The sequence below is a fragment of the Papaver somniferum genome, chromosome 1 (assembly GCF_003573695.1).
Source record: "Papaver somniferum cultivar HN1 chromosome 1, ASM357369v1, whole genome shotgun sequence".
Classification (NCBI taxonomy): Eukaryota; Viridiplantae; Streptophyta; class Magnoliopsida; order Ranunculales; family Papaveraceae; genus Papaver; species Papaver somniferum.
In genome coordinates, this window is record NC_039358.1 from 215366694 (window position 1) to 215389332 (window position 22639).

The following is a 22639-nucleotide window of genomic DNA, read 5'->3' on the forward strand; positions in this document are numbered from 1 at the left end:
GATCATAAATTTTTTTTTTTTGAGCCACGAGGTTTTTTTTAGGGTCATTGTGCAGGGGTGGTCAAAGTAACAGATTATGGTAGTGGTGCACATTTTGTATCAGGGGTGGGTTATGGACTAGCTAAAGAAGAAGAAGAAAAAACTAAACTAACCAATAGTGAAGAAGCAAGAGTTGCAGCCACACTTTGGAATATTTATTCACATAACAAACCTAATCTAAGATAGAAATTGAACAAGAGGAAAAGATAAAGAACTATAGGCTACACTCAGAATTGGATGCGGACTCAACCAAGAGAACTCTAGTTTCTAAGTCAGTACCAATATCAATTCCGGTTAAACATCGAAACTCAGCTTCATCATTAAATACACAAGACATTTAACACCGTACTGAGGACTGACTTTAGGTGAGAATTGAGAATTGAAGTATGAAAATGAGATATGAAGCATTAGATTTTGTGCACCAAAATTTTCACCACGAACACTCAACCTTCCACTGAATCCATTGAGTGGAACAACTTTAATTTGTCATCCTACTAATACAATATAGTAGACTCGAACATGCTCAGACTCAATTGGCATCAGGAACCAAGAATAATAAACCTTGAAGAAATTAGATGGTTTAATGAAACTTTAAATCGTGAGTATTTCAATGCTAATTAAAGTTTTAAACTAATATGAATAAACACATTCATTAAGTGTTCTCATACCCAAGTTACATTACATACGCAATTATTACATGCCACGTAGATTACATCTCAACACCAACCGGAAATGTTAAAACCTCTGGTAACAAAAAGAAAAAAAAACATTGTCAAATAAAAAAACCCAGAGCTATGAAGTAAACAATTAAGACAGGTAGGGAAACGATCATTCCAACTATCACCCTACAAAACAAAACAAAAAAGCACAATGTTAGAATTAGAATTTCCTTCACAAAATATAATTCTTATTATCTAGTTTAGAAATTTCAGCTGCATTTTGGTTCCCACATTTTTTTAAGTTAGATCATTATGTAAAACGGTTCATATATGTGATATACTAAGAGCATCTCCAATGGAGTATGAGCATTTATCATATGTGGAGACCTAAAAAAAAGGTATTTAATAGCATAGAATCTAAATCTTTTTTTGATAAGCATCTCCAGTGGTAGTTGTATCTATATCTATTTTGATATACTTGTCGCTTATTTATAGAAACAAAATCTAAAAAATTAATTAAAATAATAACAAATTGATGACGTGGTATGGATGAGAGTCTCCAAAAATCCATGTTCTCCTCCGAACTCGAACTTCCACGTTATATTAAATTTTGACTAGAGAGCTATTTTTTGTTAAGAATCTCTAAAATCCTAGGTGGCATCAATATTTTTTAAAACCCATATTTCATTGGAGATGCTATAAGTAAAATATGATTCCGTTGTTTAAAATGATTTTACCAAAAGATTATACTACAACTTTCCCCAATTAGCGTCATCTGTTGTTGTTGTGCGATAAATTTGGTAAAACACACCTTAATTTTGTTGCTTTTTGCTCCTTTAAAATAGAGTTCTTTTTAATTTAATCAAAACAAATAAAAATATAATTTACTCACGCAGTGCTAAGCACGTCCGCATGCAACCCGTACTCCTTCGCGTAGATGAACGATGCGATTGCTTGTGGTAAAGCTGCCTGCAGTAATGGAAATAAACCTCATCAGTGAAATAGAAACCAACTAAAAGTAATTTCTTAAGCATAATTAATGGCAAAGATAGTGTGCGCAGGAAAATTAATCGCAATGAATAAAGACACGTACTTGGACAACTGCTACACGCAAAACATCACCGCGCAGGCCAACGGCCAAACATCCCATTGCCATGGCAGCTGGTCCTGCAATAAACCTTAATACCAAACCGAACAACGTTAAGCGCACCCCGCATGCCAGAATTTTTTCTTGCAGTGCAGTAAAAAGACCTGTATACAAAAAAGAAAAAATTAATTAAATTAAGTAAAGTACACACTTACATAATTAATTACGAAACCGTGTTTCATCCTTCTTACCCATACTGAACATAGCTGAGCCGATTCCTGCTTTCGACATAATCAACACGGATCGCTCGATGATTATCGGCATTTCGATATGCCACCTGCTAATTCATATTAATCTTAGTAAATTCCGAAGGTTAAAATAGCACTGTAATTATTAGAAGTATGAAATGATAATATATACCTACTTGAGATAAAAGCCCAAGTGATGCCAATGACACTGGCTTGAGCATTAGGATTAAGAATAAGCTTAACGCAAACAGTCTTCATCATAGACAAAAATGAAGGTCTACTAGGTACGGTAGTAACCGAAGCCGAATTGTCATTTCTTTCTAAATCGTTAACCATCTGAGAATCGAGAATATTTACACTCGAAGAAGAATCATTTGCGTTACGAATCTCTAAAACGAACAAAAGAACCGATAACCAGACTATCCCCTGGAAGACAGTACTTTCAACAACAATATTAACTCCAATATCACCATACATGGCTTTTAACATGGGAACTCCTACGACCAAAGAATTAGTTAAAGTTGATAATGAGAAACTTGTTATTAACCAAGTATAACATCCGTTACTACTTCCTTTAGCCCATGCAATTAAAACAATAACAATTATGACTTTGGATATTGCATCAGCAGCTAGAAATTTGTAATTCCATCCGAATGGATCAACTTGAGAAGTGAAATGGAATGTGAAGAGTGGTAAAGTAAAGTAACAAACGAATTTATTAATCGCGTCACATTGCTCGCGAGAAAACATTTTCCACCATTTTACTGAACCATAGCCTAGAATTAATGCAACATATAAAGGTGTCATGGCTACTACAACCTTGTATATATCACCCATTCCGATCATCATTTTTCAGGGTTCTTGAATATTTATGTAATGGGAGGAGGAAGAAGAAGGTGGGAATTCGATTTGCACTATTTTGGACACAACTTATATATAGAAGAAAATAACGGGGTGATAGATATAATCGTTGGGAATGATTTGCAAGTATGACTCTATGCCTTATATAGTCATTAATGGTCACAAAATGGAGTTGTTGTCAACTGGAGAATTGGTAGCACTTTCCGCAATTCCGTGTGCGCAGGAAATTAGTAGCACTGAGCTTATTTTAGAATTAATAGTTACTTCAATCATATCCTTAGTTTGCTTTTTTGAATTAATAGCTGAGCTTCCCACAATTAATAGCTGAGCTTTTCATTGGTACACAATATTTCTTTTTCTTAATGAAAATCAAAAACAATTGTAGAAAGAGGCGACGCTCCAATCGGAGTCTGTGTAATACAAAGCGGCGCAAGAGAGAGTAAGACAGCTTCAATATGGGTGACTGCATGTTGACGAGCTTCGCAACATGTAGGCATTTATTTATAGGATGTTGGCTGCTGTCAAAAAAACAAACGGTACCAAAATACTTTTCTGCTTTACAGCTTATGCGCATGGACGCTCTTTTTCTGGGTGGAGTAAAAAGAATGAGCCACTCCTCGTGAAACAGGGGGCGGTCCATGGGTTTGTTTGGTATACATAGATATCAACTGAACTACTTGCAGCCAGGTAAAAGTCCATTATATATTAAAAAAATACAATAATAATAAAAAATAATATTTAAGGAGCATATTTTAACATATTCATCTTCAACATCCAAAAAACTCATTAAGGAGTATATTTCAAGGACGATTAAACCAGCGGCCGGAGACCATGATGTGAGGGTAAAATACCCGATCATCACGTGTAAGCATCATAGGAGGTGATCACATGATAAGAAGGCGTGAAAGATGCACCGAGTAAATACCCTAAAGGTGATTACACCAGAATCAAGATATCTATCGTTTCACCTCATGAAGGACATGTATAAGATCATACTGACGGTCAAGTCTAAAAGAGGAACAGTGCATTTAATGAGAATCAGAAGAGATGCGATACAGCTGTAGACGAAGGTACATCGTGTCATAAGCTCAGATGAAGGGCGATAAATGGTGCTGCCCAAAAAGGGAACAACACGATGAATACGATACACCCGAAAAAAGGAGTAGCGCGACATACCTCGAAGGAGAACATCAAAGAACTAGTCCGAGCGATGAATAAGATGTACCATATCATCATATGCCCAGAAGCACCTTATCATATCTTTAAAAGCCTACTTTACCTATAAATATCAGTCCATGTATCAGGAAATGGACATGTAATCTTGAATGGTTTTACTCCAAAGAGATCTAGAAAGAGAAATGGAGAAAGAGAGAGTTTAGAAGTTTGAGAGATATTTGTAATTCATCAAAGGGTAAGACCCTCATAAATAAGATTTAGTTTTCTTCACCGTGGATGTAGGTTTAAAAGACCGAACCACGTTATATTATTGTGTTCTTATTTACTTTCATGTTCATTGCTACTTATATTTGCTTTGAATCTTGAATATTAATGTTTTGTTAGTCGTTAGATCCTCAAGTGTGTGGTTAGCAAGAATTATGCAACCACATTTTGGCCCTAAAAATTGGGAGGTGTAAATATTTTCTTTACCTCCCATCAAAAGTATTTCAAAACACTACGTAAAGTTCTTTCTTTTTTCTATTGGTTCCTCTAAACTTGACGATTTGATCTCGGACACAGCATGATCTAAACGATTTCACAGCTAGAAAGTCTTGAAGATGCTTAAAAAGTATTAGAGTTGAAGGACCTCACTTGTGGAATTTCCCTTGCAGCTAAAGAGACCAGCTTCAATGGTTGAGGCTGTGAATTTCCCTTGTAGCTACATGTGCATTTAGTTCACAGTGTTATTCCTCGAAGGTTCACAGAGCAACCTGAAGTTGTGCAATTCCAAATGAAAGTTGCGAAGAATAAGGCAAGTAAAAGTTCTAGATCATGTTTACCTATTCGTTCCACTTTGAAGTTAATCTTATTTGTATTCATGTTTACCTATTATTTCCACTATTAGAACCTTAAAACTTAGATACGACTTGTATTAGCGAGCATATGAATTATAACTATCTAAATTAATTTAATCTATGACGTAATACAAGTCAGATAAGGTCTTAGAATTATAACTAGCATATAATATCTGACATTCTACTCGTATTCTGAATGTAGTTCGATATCTTTATGGATGTCGTCACTCTATTCCATATGGTATCATGAGGGTCACTAATGTGATGGTTAATGGAAAGATCGTTGTTGTTGTTGGATAAAGAAATGTTGGAAAAGGTTGTGCTTCTGCAGTTCTGTTCTCAAGCAAGCAGGTGCCAAGGTCATAATGACTGAAATTGTTGAAATTTTTAGGACTTGTATCACTTCTCTTCAAGAAACCTTGAACTTATTAATTAGTAGATGAATCCTTTTTTTTATGAGTTTGGACTAAATTTATGAGCACATTTGACTGTAATGAAGTTGTCATTTTGTATTACATAGAATTTGAATTTGAATTTTAGTATTTTAATATTAAATTGTCATTTGAATTTCATTGGTATTTGAATTGTCATTTGAAATTTAGTAACTTAATTTGAATTTCAATGTAATTTGAGTTTAAATATAGTGTAATTTGAATTTGAATCAGAATTGTTTCAGCCCAGTCAGAAGGACCTCAGTCAGCCAACCAGATATGTCATATATTTTTAATATTAAAATAAATTAAATATACGACGTAATATATATGTCTTGCTTAGCGGCATATTAAAAGCATCATAATTCAGGGGCAACTTGAAAGTGTCGTTCCAGAAAAAGACACTAAATCTATGGCACTTTTAGCGACAATCTGAAAGTGTCTTATAACTAGCTAAAACGACACTATCGGACTATCTTAAAATGGTTGTTTTCCACTAGTGTTCCTTACCCATCTTACAAAAGCCTAATCCAGGTGAGGATCTCAGCCACAAACACACCGATCAGTGTTATGCTAACTCGGATAGAAGAAGGGAAAGAAAATCTCATTTATTTCATCAGTAAAACTCTGACTCCGGTAGATAAGAACTATAAAAAGATTGAAAAACCCGTACTATCTTTGGTTTATGCGACTTAAAAGTTGCGAACATATTTTCATGCACACATTATTACAGTCATTACCAAGGCTCCTATAGAATCTGTGATTGATAATACCGACAGAGCGGGACGAATCTCTAAGTAGGGAGTACAAATTAAAAAATTTGGAGTTAAGTATCATCCTCAAAGGCGATAAAATCCCAAGTCACGGCATACTTCCTGGACGAAATTTCCTCTTGACGAGACCGATAAAATCGAGGATATTCCCGGAATGGAGAACGATATGGATGACCCACCCGAGCTACTTCGCTCTGAAAACCCGATACGATAGGAAGTATTTGTCGATGGATCTTGTAATTTCGAAGGATCAGGTATCGAAATGGTTTTGTTCACGACACCGACATGCCGAAGAATTGTGTATAGTTTGTGGAAAAGCGGGGGTCTAACAACCACACCCAATATTTCATTTAGGCAATTTGTATGGGCTAACTCCAATATAATTCCAAGAGAATCAACTAGATAGTCAGACTCAATCAAGGAAAATATATCCAAGAGTTATATCTCTATTTCTCAAATCAATCTGTAATCGAATATATAGGAATCCGTGAGACGGATCAATATGAGAAATAACTTGGATGGTACCAAAGACCAATATCCAAGCGTCAATCAATTTTAATCAACAACCAAAGGTTGGATTTACCAATTGATTGAAGTACACACAACCTGTGATATTTCAATTATATAAAAAATATACTACGGAAAAGAAATAACACAGACACCAAAAGTTTTGTTAACGAGGAAACCACATATGCAGAAAAACCCCGGGACCTAGTCCATATTTGAACACCACAGTGTATCAAGCCGCTACAGACTCTAGCCTACTACAAGTTAACTTCGGACTGGAATGTAGTTGATCCCTAACAAATCTCACACTGATTAAGGTACAATCACGTCCTTACGCCTATGAATCCCAGCAAGACTCTACGCACTTGATTCCATTAGCTGATCTCGCCCACAACCAAGAGTTGCTACGACCCAAATTCGAAGACTTGATAAACAAATCTATCTGACACGGAATAGTCTATTGAATAGATCTGTCTCCCACAAAAATACATATGAGTTTTTGTTCCGTATTTTGATAAATCAAGGTGAACAGGAACCAATTGATACACCGGACTTATGTTCCCAAAGAACAACCTAGTAATATCAATGACCTTACAATAATCTTAATTGTATGGTAGCGAAACAAGATATTGTGGAATCACAAAGAATGAGACGAAGAGCTTTGTGATTACTTTTTATCTTACCTATCGGAGATTAAATATCGAGCAAATCTTAGAGAAGATAGTACTCAATACGATAGAATAAAGTAAGATCAGAACACACAACTACAAAGAAAATAGTTGGGTCTGGCTTCAGAATCCCAATAAAGTTTTCAAGTCATTAACCTATAATAGTTTTAGTAAAAATCTAGTTTAAAGGAGAATCAACTCTAGTCGCAACTAGTACCACACTGGAGGTGTGGGGATTAGGTTTCCCAGATGCTAGAGTTCTCCCTTATATAGTCTTCAAATCAGTGTTTGCAATCAATGTTACCTTGGTAACAAAGCATTCAATGTTCACCGTTAGATGAAAACCTGATTAGAGTCAAGCTAATATCTTTCAACTGTTAAATTGTCTTACCTTATTACACTCATGTGAAATGTACCTTCATTTAGATATGGATAACTGTGCCTAAACTTGTACACTTATGAAAAAGCGGGGGTCTAACAACACCACCCAATATTTCGCTTAGCAATCTGTATGGACTAACTCCGAAATACTTTTCTAGAGAATCAACTAGATAGTCAGACTCAATCTAGATAAAAGTATCTCAAGGAGTTAATATATCTCTCTTGATTTGATTTTTACTCAAACTAAAAACAATAGCGAGTCTTTATCAAATACAAGGAATACTTGGACGGTACCAAAGACCAATGTCCAAGGATCAATCAATATCAATCAACAACCAAAGGTTGGATTTCCAATTGATGATCACAAACGCACAACCTGTATTATTTCAATTATATAAAATATAATGCGGAAAATAAATAACACAGACACCAGAAATTTTGTTAACGAGGAAACCGCAAATGCAGAAAAACCCTAGGACCTAGTCCAGATTAAATACACATCGTATTAAGCCGCTACAGACACTAGCCTACTGCAAACTAACTTCGGACTGGACTATAGTTGAACCCCAATCAGTCTCTCACTAATTCAAGGTACAGTTGTACTCCTACGCCTCTGATCCCAGCATGATACTGCGCAATTGATCCCTTAACTGATCTCACCCACAACCAAGAGTTGCAGTAACCCAAAATCACAGACTTGATAATAAACAGATCTGTCTCACACAGAAAAGTCTATAAAAGGATAAATCTGTCTCCCACAGATAAACCCTAGGTTTTGTTCCGTCTTTTGATATAAAATCAAGGTGAACATGAACCAATTGATAATCCGGTCTTATATTCCCGAAGAACAACCTAGATTAATCAATCACCTCTCTACAATCCTTCCTGACTACACAAGCAGATTGTCGAGGAATCACAAACAGTGAGACGAAGATGTTTGTGACTTCTTTATCTTGCCTATCGGAGAAATCTCACGATATCAAGCCAATCAATCAATTGTACTCGTACGATAGAAGATGCAAGATCAGATCACACAACTACGATAAAGTAGTATCGGTCTGGCTTCACAATCCCAATGAAGTATTTCAGTCGTTAACCTGATTTTAAAGAAGAAAATCAAAGGTCAATGGAGATCGATTCTAGTGGGCGCACTAGTAGCACACATACGTGTGGGGATTAGTTTTGCATAATGCTATATGTCTCCCTTATATAGCTTTCAAATCAGGGTTTTGCCTTAGTTACAAAGCAATCCTTATTCACCGTTAGATGAAAACCTGATTTAGATTCAAGCTAATATTTCTCAACCGTTAGATCGAAAACTTAGCTTGTCACACACACTTGGGTAGACGTTTACTGGGTTCGTGAAAACCATGCCCAAACGTGTACGTGTATGTTGGTTCAACATAGTAATCCAAAAAGTTAACCATATGAGAATTTCATATTAACCTTGTTCTTCTTCACCATAACTAGTTCAATTGACTCAAATAAAATAGTTAAAGAGTTGTTCAATTGCTTTGAGATCTTATGTAACTACAAAAGACACAATTGAAACAAAGACGATTCGATTCGATTGAAACGGCTCATGAACATTATAGCCACGGTTTGCATAAAGCATTCCTTAGTAATTCAATGTTTCATGTTCAGAGCACATCTTTAGATCATAACCTCTTAAGTTCACAAACAAGTTCGCGGACTTAAGTTAACCGGTTGAGTTTTCCAAACTCAGCAGAAATTCTCGGAAAGAGAACTTCCGCCAGTTCGCGGACTGGGTTTGCGGACTGAGTTTGCGGACTTAGCACATAAACGAGTTTTGGAAAATCCAGCAGAAATTCTCGGTCGAGAACTTCCGACAGTTCGCGTACTTGGCAAGCCAATTCCACAATCCTCCTGATTTCTCTTGATCAACAAAGTTTGAAAACTTCGGTTCAAGGAATACATGGTTACGTAATCTAAACTCTCATATTAACCACTGAGACATTATCATAGGATGCTATGTAGCCGTTATTCACAGACCGATTTACGTCAGAGAAATTCTCAAAGTGATTGAAACGTTTCATGACTTTCGTCACTAGGTGAAGATAAACTTGATCAAAGCGAAACGTTTTACCAACACACGATTTCGAGATAAAAGATAAGCAATGAATGCTCATCTCGAAACATCAAATGTGTATGATCTAGTCTATATAGCATACGACTTTTGTCTCATAAGAAGTAGGAGATAAAAGAGATAGACTTTTGAGTGATAGATAAGTTCAAGTCTCCACATACCTTTTTGTTGATGAAGTTCCACGGTTCCTTGTATAGATCTTCTTCGTTGTATGATGAATCGCCATGAAGTCCTTGAGCTCAACTACACTTTTCTATCCTAGTCCCAGACTTAGCTATGTAGGCTAGAAATCAAGACTTATAGTTTTGATCACTAACATTGACAAACATGCTTGAGATAGCAACGCATGCGAGGTTGACCGAGCTATGCTCTAACAACTTAGTTGTCTCAACAATAGTTAACCGAAGTTAGCCACATGAACACTTTCATATAAACCTTGTTCATCTTAATCACAACTAGTTCAAGTTACTCAAATGAAACTAGTTATGGAGTTGTTCAATTGTTTATATTCTCACAGAAGTATACAAGACACAATCGAAGCAAAATCGATTTTGATTCACTTGAATCAATTCATGAACACTAGAGTCATGATTTTCAAAGATTGCATTCCTTATTATATAAATGTATTTTTTCATGAGTATGTAAACATATATTTAACTGATTTTAGAACTTAACCCACTCAGGTATGCAAACGGTTACGCATACCTAAGTTCCCGGACTTGGTCTTGTTCGCCAGTATGCAAACAGGTACACATACTGTCGTTCTTGACCGAACTCAGTTGAAATCAGTACGCATACGCGTATGCATACTATAGTTCCCGGACTTCAACTGTTGAATCAATAAGCATACGGGTATGCATACTAAATTCCCAGACTTGGAATATACTTGGAACAGTTAGCATACAAGTACGCATACTGTGTTATATCCAATCAAAGGTTAATTGTCCTAAACTCCATTTTAATCATTGAAAATTCTTGGAAGAAGAGAATAGATGTCTCACACAAACTATTAGCTTCAAAGCAATTTTCAAGTCGTCAACTGATCAATACGAAACATTCTGAGTCTATATCAAATGACTGTCTCACACAAATCATATAAGATGTTACTAGGCGATTTTCACATGATCATTTGTTGACTTTCTCAAGAATAAAAGATGAACTTGGTTAAAGTGAGAAAGATATAAGCGAGTTAAACTCAGCTCGAAATATCAAATGTGTATAATATAAAGTCTATATAGTTATACGACTTTTGTCTCAATATGAGATAGAATAGAAATAGACTTCTGAGTGATAGATGAGTTCAAGTCTCCACATACCTCTAGTTGATGAAGTTCCACAAGATCCCCTTAGTAGTTCTTCGTCCTCAATCGATGAACGTCGTGAAGTCTAAAGATCAACTACACATTCTATCCTAATCCGAGACATAGCTATAAGTATACTAGAAATCAAGACTTATAGTTTTGACAATTAAACTTGACAAACAAGCTTGAGATAGCAACGCTTGTGAGTTCAACCGAGCAGTGCCCTAACAATTTGAGGATACAAATTTCATCCAAAAATAATATCACCGAATACGAGGAAGTTTTACATGCTCTATGGTTGATAATTGAGTTAGGACTTAACGAGGTCAGACTCACTAGCGACTCACATCTTTTCATACGACAAATCGATGGAAGGTACCAAGCCTTGGACACCTGTCTACAACAATATTTGTAGTTAACTAAGCGTTACATACAACAAATACCAAATATCACCTTCGGTATCTATGCATAAGTAACAATAGGCATGCGGACGCACTAGCCTTAATCGCCTCAATGATGGAAAATCCCAACGCGACAAATTTAAAGGTTGAGAGGGTGCTACTCCATTCAATTCCACTTGACGGAGATATGGTGATCTTAATCACAAATATAATCCAGAAGCTTCATCCGAGGATCACTGGAGAACTCCCATAATCTGATACCTAACCAATGGTGACCCGCCTAGTGATCAAAAATATGCTCACCAGATAGTATCTCGCTCAGGGAACTATTAGCTAAGAGAGGGGATACTATACCGAAAGTCTTACTTGGGACCCCTACTCAGATGCTTATCTAAGGAAGAAGGACATCACATCCTGGTCGATATCCACTATGGCAATGTCGGGAACCACATTGGAGGACGATCATTAGCTCAAAAGGATAAGTTGTAAGGGTATTTTTATCCCTACATGCACGAGGATGCAAAGGATATGGCACGGCGATGCAAAGAATGTCAAAGGTATGGAAAAAGAAGACATGCACCTTCCACGGATCTTAAGTCCATGGACCTTTGCGAAATGGAGGGTCGACATTGTAGGACCACTACAAGAAGGGACATAACAGAGAAAGTATCTGATCGTGTCCACATACGATTTCACAAAATGGGTGGAAGCTTCAGCCCTCACGCATATCCGAGACAAAGATGTTTTCAAATTTCTCTTCGAGCACATCATATGTCGCTTCGGCATCCTTGCATCCATCATGTCCGATAATGGGGCAAAACTTCGAGGAAAAAACATAGGTCTCCTATTTAACTACTTCAAAATTAGAAAAAACAAATCCATACCAATCTACCCTGAAAGCAACGGCCAGGCCAAAGCTACTAATAAAACCATTGCAGACATGCTAAAAAAGAAGCTAAATGGTCACGAGGCCAGTTGATGTGAACAACTCCATAATGTCCTATGGGCATACAGAACCACCCGAAAAGACAATGGGGATGTCACCCTTCACACTCACATATGGAATAGAGGCGATCATACCCATCGAGGTAATGATCCCCACAACCAAGACAGAAGCATGAGAGAAGAATTTAACCTCGGATATGATACTAGCAAAGCTAGATATCGAAGAGAACCGAGAAATAGACCTACATAGAATGGAAAATTATCGTCGGAGTCTAGCTCAAGAATATAAAAAACATGTCCACAAGATACATTTCATCCCAGGTGAGGAAGTCTTGCGAGAAATCGCTCCTTATCAGCAAGAATCAGGAAAATTTGCACTTACATGGGAATGACCTTTCACGATCATCGGAAAGGCGGGGGAAGGAGCATACAGATTGCTCAAACCCAATTGGGAAGAATTAGAACGTCCATGAAACGTCAAGTATCTCAGAAAAAAATACCACCCCTAGCACGATCTTAGGAAAGTGATGAAAGTGGACCTTGAATGCTAACTTGTAAAAGGTCATGGAACCTTACCTAAACATGTAAATGGTTATCAAACCCTCTTTTGAGATTAATAAAATTTCACCTTTTGAGTGTTTGTCTTAACAATTGCTTATTATCGTTTATTTATTATTTTTTATTTCTTGTTTATTATCACCTTTTTTTTTATTTGTTTACTTTCTTTTTTTCTTTTGTTTTTTGCATTCCGTATAAACTCAGGATGGTACAAGGTTACCTTAAAAAGACCATCATGACATGGAATTAATCAGAGACAAACCTTCTCTCGATAGACCATCAAATATGGTATAGTGTTAGACACACCTTCCATTCTCCATAGAATGATGGGGGTACTGCCTAAGCTGCCTGAGACAGACAAACAGACCTAAAGATAATGCCATCTGAGATCATGAAGCGGGGGACACCTAAGCTACCCGAGATGGAAGATAGACCTAAGGTAATTCCATTATGATATCGAATTGAATGATGTTTTGTGCATCAGGAGGTACCAATACTAATCGACTCACCCCTGGCTAAGGTGCGAATCCATTGGCAGGTATATCTCCCTACAAACAATGGCTACAAAAAGAATGACTCAAACATCTAATCACATGGGTATGGGGTAGGGGCACCATAATGTTTAAAATCCACAAGGACATCCAATAGGTGATAAGGATGGTTTGATCTCATCTAAATTTAATATTGTAAGAGATGACATGTCCAAACGAGGAGTTGATCACTCCTCGGCCTTGTCACCCATAATTAATCTAGAAGAATGAGCAGGCATAATCCTCAGAACCATAATAAACTATGACAAAAAATGTATATTTCAGTTCTAAAAGTGGCAAAGCCACGAAAGCTGTATAGCTATGCAGAAAACATGTTAAAAATTATCTCAAATAGAAGAGGACTTGCCAAATAAAATCAAACATTGCCTCGGAAACAACACGAGAACTTACCAAAAAAGAACCCTTAAACATCGCCTCAAAATGAGCACGAGGACTTACTACAACCACCACCACCTTAAACATTTCCCCAGAATACACATGAGGACTTATCAATCATATAACACAAAACAAATTTACTGATGAAGGAGAAGAACACTAAAAGAGCCATCAAAACCCAAAGACAGGTGGAAAACACTTTAAACTTGCTCAATAGTAATCTGATCTTTATCAACGTCCTCGGATGGACCACCAGCAGCCGATGCAGGAATAGTATCTACAACAAGAGGTTGAACAAGGTTCACAGTAGGCGATGGAGTTGAAGAAACTCTTTGACGTTCGCGTTGGAGGACAGCCTTGCAGGAGTTCTTAATCTTCACGGGGTAAATATTAGCATGAAGATCCTCAATCTTCTTAATCCATTCAGCTTGCTCAGCCTCTAGCTCTTCCTCATGTCGAGCTTCAATACCACCAATCTCACCGTCCAAATTCACTCTCTCCTCTTGAAGATCAGCCACTTGCCTCTCCAGCTGAAGCACACGCTAACGAGCCTCTGCGAGATAATACAAAGGCAATATAGAATTAATAAACAAGAAGGTCCTAAGAAACAAACTAAGGAGCAAGACATACTACAAGAAAACATGGCTTTGGTGACGATAGTTTTTGCGGCGAAGAATATTTCATCGCTGAAGCTTAGTTATTGTGACCAAATTAATTTTTGTCACTGTTGTTCGGTTTTCAGCAACGAGACTCGGCTTTCGTCACTCATAAGTTTTTAGTGACCTTATTTAGAGACGAAATAATGTCTAGTCACTAATTAATTTTTTGTGATTATATATGTTTGTCACCATTCAATGCTATTGTTATGATGCTAAAAAATTGACATAAAATATTTTTGGTGATAATCTATAAATTTCGTTACAAAATAAATGTTTATACTGACAAAATTAATTCGTCACTAGCTAATTTTATAGTGACGAAACTAAATGTTTGACGCTATATTTATTTTTAGTGAGCATCAGCTTGTTTGGTTGCAAATATTTATATAGTAACAACTTCTAATCGTCACGAGAATGAGCATTCGCAACGAACTAGATTTTGTCGCTTTAGTCATTTTCAGTGACACTATAACTTCACCGCAGTTCGTGATTTCAGTGATTACTGAAATGTTGTCACCAAGATTTTTTTATGGTGATAAAAAAAATACGTAGCTGCTAAAGAATAAGTTTGTGGTAACAATATATTTTATCATGTAAAACATAATACTTAAAAATAATGTAATAAATTAGAGAGAATCAATTCACTTGTCGTAGTAATTTTTCATTAGGGGAAACATACAATTCGTCATTTGTTTACGTCGTTTAATGGGAAAGGATCGAAAATAATGCTCTATAAACCAAAGGCTGATTCTATAAGATTGAATCAAAAGTGTGTCGGGTGCAACGACCCTTCCTTTTCCTGGACAACAATTTCGTGTTTTGCCATTTCAAGTTTAAACCGGGGAAACTTGGAAGGATCAGCAGCTGTTTGAGCACCTTAAGTTATGCCAACAGAAAAGATCACCATGCACAAGGAAAACAGAAAAGACACAAAAAGCACATGAAGAAAGTGGATTCCCAGACTGCATTAGAATTTTTTTTTTTGAATTTGAGACAGAATATTGAAATCCAACCAACAACAAAAATAACCAATCCCTTTATTCAAAAAGAAAAAAAAAATAATCTCTGAATCATTGAAAGATAGAGAGCTGTTGTTCTCATCAAAATAATTATCAAACCAAACAACTAATCCTTTAAATCTGTATCATTTTCAACTGGCTCAATGTCTACCTCATCCACCTCTGAGTCATTATAATCAACCAATGTCTCATCTTCTTCCTCGACATCAACATCATCCACGTCAATATCAAATGCACATACAATCTCTGCATCTACCAACTCTGCCTCCACATCATCTCTATGGAGTTCATCTAGTCCAACATTATTATCTTCTTGTATGACTGATGATACCGTTACATCTCCAGTTTGTTGATAAACATCTTCTTCTTCTTCTTCTTCATCATCATCCATTTCAGGCACATCCCATATATGTCTGTGATGCATCTTTAGAACCACTTTCCAGTCTGCTCTGAATTTATGATCATCCAGGTAGAACACTTTCCGCGCGTTCGATGTGATAACATATGGGTCATTCTTATACCACGTACTACTCACATTTAAACATGTCAAATCATAATCTGTTTTAAGATTTTTCTTCCGTGGAGTCAAATCGAACCAGTCACACTTGAATAACACAACCCTATAATTGTTCAGGTATTCTACCTCAATAACATCACATAATGTACCATAAAACTCAATTTTCTTGCCTTCAAATACTGAATCAACTACCAATCCACTATTTTGGGTTGTTCGGCGATCTTCACGTTGTTTCGTATGATACCGAACTCCATTCAGGTTGCAAGCTGAATATGAGTTTGCTCGTAACTCAAACCCCAAAGCCACTGAATACAATTCGTCAGTAGCTTCCGGTGAATTGATAGAACGCAAATCAAACATCTGCAAATTGTTTGAAAAAGACTACGTGAATAAATATACAGCAGATGATCATAATGTATTAAAACTTCAGACAATGAAATTTTCCACATACCCGATTCTTAAACCAATCAGGAAACTCTTTTTGTTGTCGTTGTGACAGCAAGTTATCATTATTCGTCTCTTCTTTCAACTTCTTCAAGTGTTCCCTATATTTTAAAACAGAAAAGTTAATCGCATAGAATCTGAAATACACATACGACACTCCAGTGGAGTCCCTCTCTGAAACGTTCGTTCCATGAGCTACACTTGTTTTAATCATTCTTTAAATAAAAGCATGGGACTCTGAACTCATTCAAACAAATACACACACATTCACAAAAACAAACAAACACCGATAAACTTGGCACACCGAGTGTCTCTGCCTCAACTACAAGTAATAAACGTGTTTGGCGCTATGGCTCAACTATTATGCTCAACTATTGTCTGAGACTACTGGCGCTATAAGTAGTTCTTTCAGTTAAGATTAAATATTAAAATAAAAGATGTTCATACCCAATTATATGATTAAATTTCCAAAATAGTGACCAAATACTAATATTGAGATATCACTTTGGTAGATACTACTTAAACAACTGAGGTTACAAAGAAAATATGGAATTTATCTACCAACCTACGTAGAATAAATACGAAAGAGTGTACATGTTTACGAACAACATCGAATAGAGGTCCACTTCATTAGGTCCTAAGCCATGCTCCTAAGTTCGGAACTAATGTGCAAACATAATAACCACGGAAAATAATCTTAGAAACAACTTGATAGTTTTACTTACTTCATGTAAGGCTGCACCTCTTCGCAATTGTTAAGGATGTACCAATGTATCTGATCTCGTTCTTCTGGTGACAATGACTTTATTTCTGTAGCGCCATTTGGTCGGACTTTTTGAGCGAAAACAGATATTGTTCCTTGGTGTCGTAGACTGCCATCTAATTCATCATCATTTCGTTCTTTCCTATTAAATTTACTTTCAGTTCTGGTGAAGTGCATCGAGATGAATGTCAAGCATTCATTAATGATGTAGGCCTCTACAATTGAACCTTCTGGGCACGCTTTATTTCCCACGTAGCGTTTAAGTGTTCCTAGGTACCTTGATGTGTATACAAGAAGGTAAACATCAGTAATTATACATATAATTATTGAGAAAAAAATCATTACAGAAAAGTTATAAGTGCAGTATGACATGATTGAGAGCTCTGTACACTAGAAAAAGCATTAAAAACAAGTAAAATACCTTTCGATTGGATACATCCAACTATATCCAACTGGTCCAACAAGTTTTGCTTCCCGTGGCAAATGAACAGCCAAATGAACCATCACATCAAAAAATGCCGGTGGGAATATTCGCTCCAACTTACAAAGGATCAATACAACATCCTTTTCTAATTTATCCAGGTGACTCACAGTCAAAGTCTTTGCACATAAATCATGAAAGAAGTAACACAATGCAATTATGGCAGTACACACATCTTTGTGAAGATAAGCACGAATTCCAACAGGAAGAAGTCTTTGTAACAAGATGTGGCAGTCGTGGCTTTTCAGACCATGAATCTTTCCATCTGCAATGTTAGCACACCTCGATATGTTAGCCGCATAACCATCTGGAAACTTCACCGACTTCAAAAACTTACAAAAATCTCTTCTTTGTTCTGGTTTTAATGTATAACATGCTGGGGGTTTTTCGAATTTATCTCCCTTAGGCCGTAGATGCAATTCTTTCCTAATGTTCATATCTTCCAAATCTAACCGAGCTTTCTCTGTATCCTTGTTTTTCCCATCAATACCGAACATCGTTCCGACAATGTTATCACATATATTCTTCTCCACATGCATAACATCAATCTTATGTCTGATTTTGAGATGTTTCCAATATGGAAGATTGTAGAAGATACTCTTCTTCGTCCAGATCAGTTCTTCCATGGAACGCTTTTTTTTCTTAGTTGAGTAACTCGGATGTTTTCCGAAACGATTGATCCCAAGATTCTGCATTTGCTGCAACAGTTGCTCCCCTGTTTTCTCTTCCGGTGTATCCCGTTTTTCTTTATGTCCATCATGAAGTATGCTATCTCGCCAGGTATGACCAGGATTCAAGAACCGTCGGTGACACAAATAACCTATCTTGCTTCTCAATTTCTGTGAAGGAGGATCATCATTACACACGGGACAGGCGAGATACCCTTTTGTACTCCAACCAGATAAATTAGTGTATGCCGGGAAGTCATTTATGGTCCATAACACAGCTGCACGCATACAAAAATCTTTTCCTATCGAGACATCACGAGTTTCCACACCGACATCCCACAGCTCTTTTAACTCATCGATTAAAGGGCGCAAATACACATCAATGTCATTGCCAGGTGCTTGCGGTCCAGGAATAAGTAATGACATCATGAAAAAAGGTTGCTTCATGCACTTAAAAGGAGGGAGGTTGTACGACATCAGCACCACTGGACACAAGCTATACGCATTGCTCATATTTCCAAATGGATTAAACCCATCAGTAGCAAGACCCAACCTCACATTACGAGGTTCTGCCGCAAACCATGGATACCGCGCATCAAAATCCTTCCATGCTTCAGCATCAGCTGGATGCCTTAAAACACCATCTTCGACATGTCTTCCCTTATGCCATCTCATGTCACGAGCTGTGAGTTTTGACGAAAACAGTCTCTGCAGTCTTGGTTTTAAAGGAAAATAACGCAGCACCTTGTGTGGGATCTTCTTACCTTTACCGTCATTAAACTTGTATCTAGATTCACTGCATACCGGACATTTGTATTCCTTTTCATACTCCTTCCAGAATAAAGTACAATCGTTTTTACAAGCATGAATTGACTCATAACCTAATCCTAAACCCTTCAACATTCTTTTAGCTTCATAATATGAACTGGGAATGCTGTTGTTCTTTGGAAAAGATTTTTTAAGTAACTCCAGATGCATATCGAAACTTTTATTACTCAGGCGGTTAAGAACTTTGATATGCATTAACCTTACCAAGAATGTTAACGACGTAAAGTCCTTACAACCAGGATATAGCTCTTGCTTAGCTTCATCTAATAATGCGAAAAATATGGCTAAATCAGCTTCACTAGTTTTCTCCCCTCCATCCTTCCCATCAGAAGTTAAGGATTCAATATTTTTATTAACATCTCAAGTATAGCCTCATTTTCATTCCCAATAAAAGTTGTTTCATCATTATGGACATTGACAGAACTTGACGCTGACTGATCTTATGCAGGGTTGTCTTCTTCTCCATGATCATACCATATTGCATATCTATAACTAACTGCCATTCCATATTTAAGCAAATGATTCTTGACAAAATCTAACGAAATTGGGTCGTTTCCATTCAAGCATTGTTTACAAGGGCATCAACACTTGTCCTTTTTGATTCTTATGAGATGATTTTTGGTCATCCCAATAAAGGAATCAACACCTGACCGAAACTTTTTACCCAATTTGTCGGGATCCTCTGTCCAACTTTTATCTATCTTCAATTCAAAAAGGAAAAAAAAAGGTATCACAAACACATGCTAGCATACCTGGGCAGAAAGAACATGTATGTATGTATGTATGTATGTATGTATGTATGTATGCATGCATGCATGCATGTATGTATGTATGTATGTATGTGCAGATATGGTGTTGGAGATAAGACCAACACATAGAGGTAAAAGAGTGGTAGTAAAACAAGTACTTACCATGGTTTCTTTGCTTTATTATACCAGTGAAAGATCCTGACCAGCAAACTTACAGCAGGCCCTTGGAGCCAGAATAGTGATTCTACAATACCCTGCATCAAGAGACAGCTGCTTAGACACACAAGTAATAAATAGTAATCATACTTAGTCAGATAGAGATGATAAAGTATAAAGTCTTGCATAATCATAATCAGAATAACGGAACGGCGAGCAGACGAGATAGAGATGATTAAGATAAGGCAAAACCTAGAGTTGTGAGCCTCGAAGAGCTACTAGGATTTTTTAAAGTACAACTTTTCATTAGTTTTTTTCCAAATCATTATTCAAGGGAGCCTGTATAGTTAGATTGGTCTAGCATACATTTAAATCCACAAACAGCTAACTAACAAATTATGACCAAAGTAATCAAGAGTCTTATCCGATCTGACTTCCATAAAAGTGATCAAGCATGAGTTCAGTATATTTCCAGAATTTAAACATCACATAAATACAAAGTTACACAAATACATAAGCAGAAGAAAAAAAACTTGCCTCAACTCCAGTTGATGTGATGTGTTTGCGTGTGAAACTATGATAAATGTTTCACGGACATGAGGGAATATAGGACAGTATATAAACTATGATAAACTATGGCAAAGGCTGAATCATGAATTGGTGACCGGCACACAACTCTATATCGTCTCGACATGTTTAATATAGGACCCTGATCGATTGGTCTGTGTAGTGTGTATTGTGTAGCACACTAGCTAGTTTATCATTTTTTGAAATCTAATATTTACCATTAACTTGAACTTTTGGAATTGGTCTTCTGTTTTCGGATTTTTATGTTGATCGAATGCTACTTGCTGTTGTTTACAACGTGGATAGAATATATAGACAAGAAAAATATTGAGGTGGTCAAGCTCAATAACTCAATCTTAAGAATGTGATAAAGACTCAGAACTAATAAAAGATCCACGGAGATCAAGCAATTTCATTCTAAAATGGAAATCTAAAGTAATTAAGTAAGCCTTCAATGTTAAAAATCACCGAAGTGCAAAAATTAAACAACACATCATTACAAAGTTACACAAATACATAAGCAGACAAAAAAAACTTGCATCAATTCCACTAGTAGTCAACTTTCCTCAATTCCAGTAGTAGTCTCGGCCGGCACGAATTGAATTTATTATCGTTAGCCCTAAACTGAAATTGCACAACAAACAGTTACTAATTTTATCAAAATTTTTAGGGGAAAATGTGATTGAAAACTCCAGGCTAATCGTTGATAATATAAGAGTACTAACCTTTCTTTGCAACACTTCCTCGTCTCTATCCCTTCTTCTTCAGCCCATTAAAATTCTACCTTTTTTCTTCCTGGATGTGAAGGAAAAGCTGTCAACACTAATAACCCTTTTCCAAATATGATTAATCAATAATTGAAATACTACGGACAAAACGATTACCTTGAAATACTTGAATTCAGTATCACCTTAAGTCGTCTAAAGAATTAAGAAGATGTGACGAATTTGATTGTGCTTGGTTTCCTCATGAATGCTTGTATTTATAGTTCTCTATGACGGTGTACATGCTTGGACGACAAGTACTTTATAAAGAGAAACCAAGCTAAAATAAGAAATCCAAGCTAAATCAAATTCGCAGCACTTCATCAGCTGTTTCGAAATATTTTCCCAACTTGCTTTAGAAATCGAAAGTCGGAACCCAATTCCTAACCCTTTCAAACTGTTAATAAAGAAAACGAAACCGAAATTACACAAACAAGCACCATTCACCGGCGGTATATATTTTCACCGGCACATTTTAACAGCGGATTATCCCAAATTGCACAGAAAAAATAAAAAATAAAAAATTCCATACATATTTTTCAGAAGACATTAACTATTTTGGGGATGGAGTATCCGGTGGAGAAGCAGGTAATCGTGAAGAAAAATTTCTCATAGGAAACTGATCTTGATAATAATCAGGATGCATATCATCAGAAACACCTTCATCAAAATTAAGCGCATAGCTAATCGAATCATACCTGAAATCAGCAGAATGTCTTTGATTCCTACCTATCTTACCCATTCATCATCGATTTCGATTTCGTTTTCTTTATTTTACGGAAGAACAGAGAAGAAAGAAGAGATTTCCATTTTTTCCTTTTCCTATGAAAGCCCTAGAAACTAGGCATATGGGAGACTCCGTTGGGTTATAACATGGTGTAGCCAAACTTAGTATAATAAGTTGCTCCATAGTTACTAAACCGTTCAGTTATCCAAGAGACCCACATGGAGCGTTGGTACTTGGATGGATCGTAGTAAATTCTTACCTGGGCAAAATATCTTCTTTTTAGATTTATTTTTTGAAGCATTTTTTATTTTTTATTTTTTGTAGTGAATCACATTTTTTTTCCCCGCGTTTTTAGGGGCCACCCGAAAGAATTTAGGGGCCATCAATTTATAC

General features: G+C 36.5%; 2 protein-coding genes across 5 annotated transcripts; both read right to left on the reverse strand.

The window, feature by feature from the left end:
* Window positions 1-662: 662 nt before the first annotated feature.
* On the reverse strand, window positions 663-3091 carry LOC113336656 (auxin efflux carrier component 5-like). The gene is made up of 5 exons (XM_026582304.1): window positions 2206-3091; window positions 2037-2122; window positions 1792-1949; window positions 1591-1667; window positions 663-884 (listed from the first exon to the last, which is right to left on the reverse strand). The coding sequence occupies exons 1-5, from the start codon at window positions 2880-2882 to the stop codon at window positions 812-814; spliced, it is 1071 nt and encodes a 356-aa protein (XP_026438089.1). The 5' UTR covers window positions 2883-3091; the 3' UTR covers window positions 663-811.
* Window positions 3092-15577: 12486 nt separating this feature from the next.
* Window positions 15578-22339, reverse strand: LOC113315745. Of its 4 annotated transcripts, none has more exons than XM_026564013.1 (6): window positions 22218-22322; window positions 20195-20286; window positions 17728-19980; window positions 17269-17583; window positions 16551-16644; window positions 15578-16459 (listed from the first exon to the last, which is right to left on the reverse strand). In XM_026564013.1, the coding sequence occupies exons 3-6, from the start codon at window positions 19476-19478 to the stop codon at window positions 15689-15691; spliced, it is 2931 nt and encodes a 976-aa protein (XP_026419798.1). In that variant the 5' UTR covers window positions 19479-19980; window positions 20195-20286; window positions 22218-22322; the 3' UTR covers window positions 15578-15688. The 4 variants fall into 4 exon arrangements, 2 of the variants coding, with proteins under 2 accessions (XP_026419798.1, XP_026419790.1); XM_026564005.1 differs by having other exon boundaries at window positions 17728-19984; XR_003342954.1 differs by lacking the exons at window positions 15578-16459; window positions 16551-16644; window positions 17269-17583; window positions 17728-19980; window positions 20195-20286 and adding exons at window positions 21157-21379; window positions 21481-21550; window positions 21640-21916 and having other exon boundaries at window positions 22052-22339.
* Window positions 22340-22639: the final 300 nt, after the last annotated feature.

What these genes read in the sequence shown, in the direction of transcription:
- LOC113336656 (XM_026582304.1), bottom strand. Translation starts at nt 2,882, where the DNA reads ATGATGATCGGAATGGGTGATATATACAAGGTTGTAGTAGCCATGACA. An exon ending in TGCGTGTAGCAGTTGTCCAA is followed by an intron (nt 1,668 to 1,791) that starts GTACGTGTCTTT and finishes CCATTACTGCAG; the next exon opens with GCAGCTTTACCACAAGCAAT. An exon ending in GCGGACGTGCTTAGCACTGC is followed by an intron (nt 885 to 1,590) that starts GTGAGTAAATTA and finishes TTTGTTTTGTAG; the next exon opens with GGTGATAGTTGGAATGATCG.
- LOC113315745 (XM_026564013.1), bottom strand. Translation starts at nt 19,478, where the DNA reads ATGCATATCAAAGTTCTTAACCGCCTGAGTAATAAAAGTTTCGATATG. An exon ending in GAGGTGCAGCCTTACATGAA is followed by an intron (nt 16,645 to 17,268) that starts GTAAGTAAAACT and finishes TTTAAAATATAG; the next exon opens with GGAACACTTGAAGAAGTTGA. An exon ending in CTGATTGGTTTAAGAATCGG is followed by an intron (nt 16,460 to 16,550) that starts GTATGTGGAAAA and finishes AACAATTTGCAG; the next exon opens with ATGTTTGATTTGCGTTCTAT.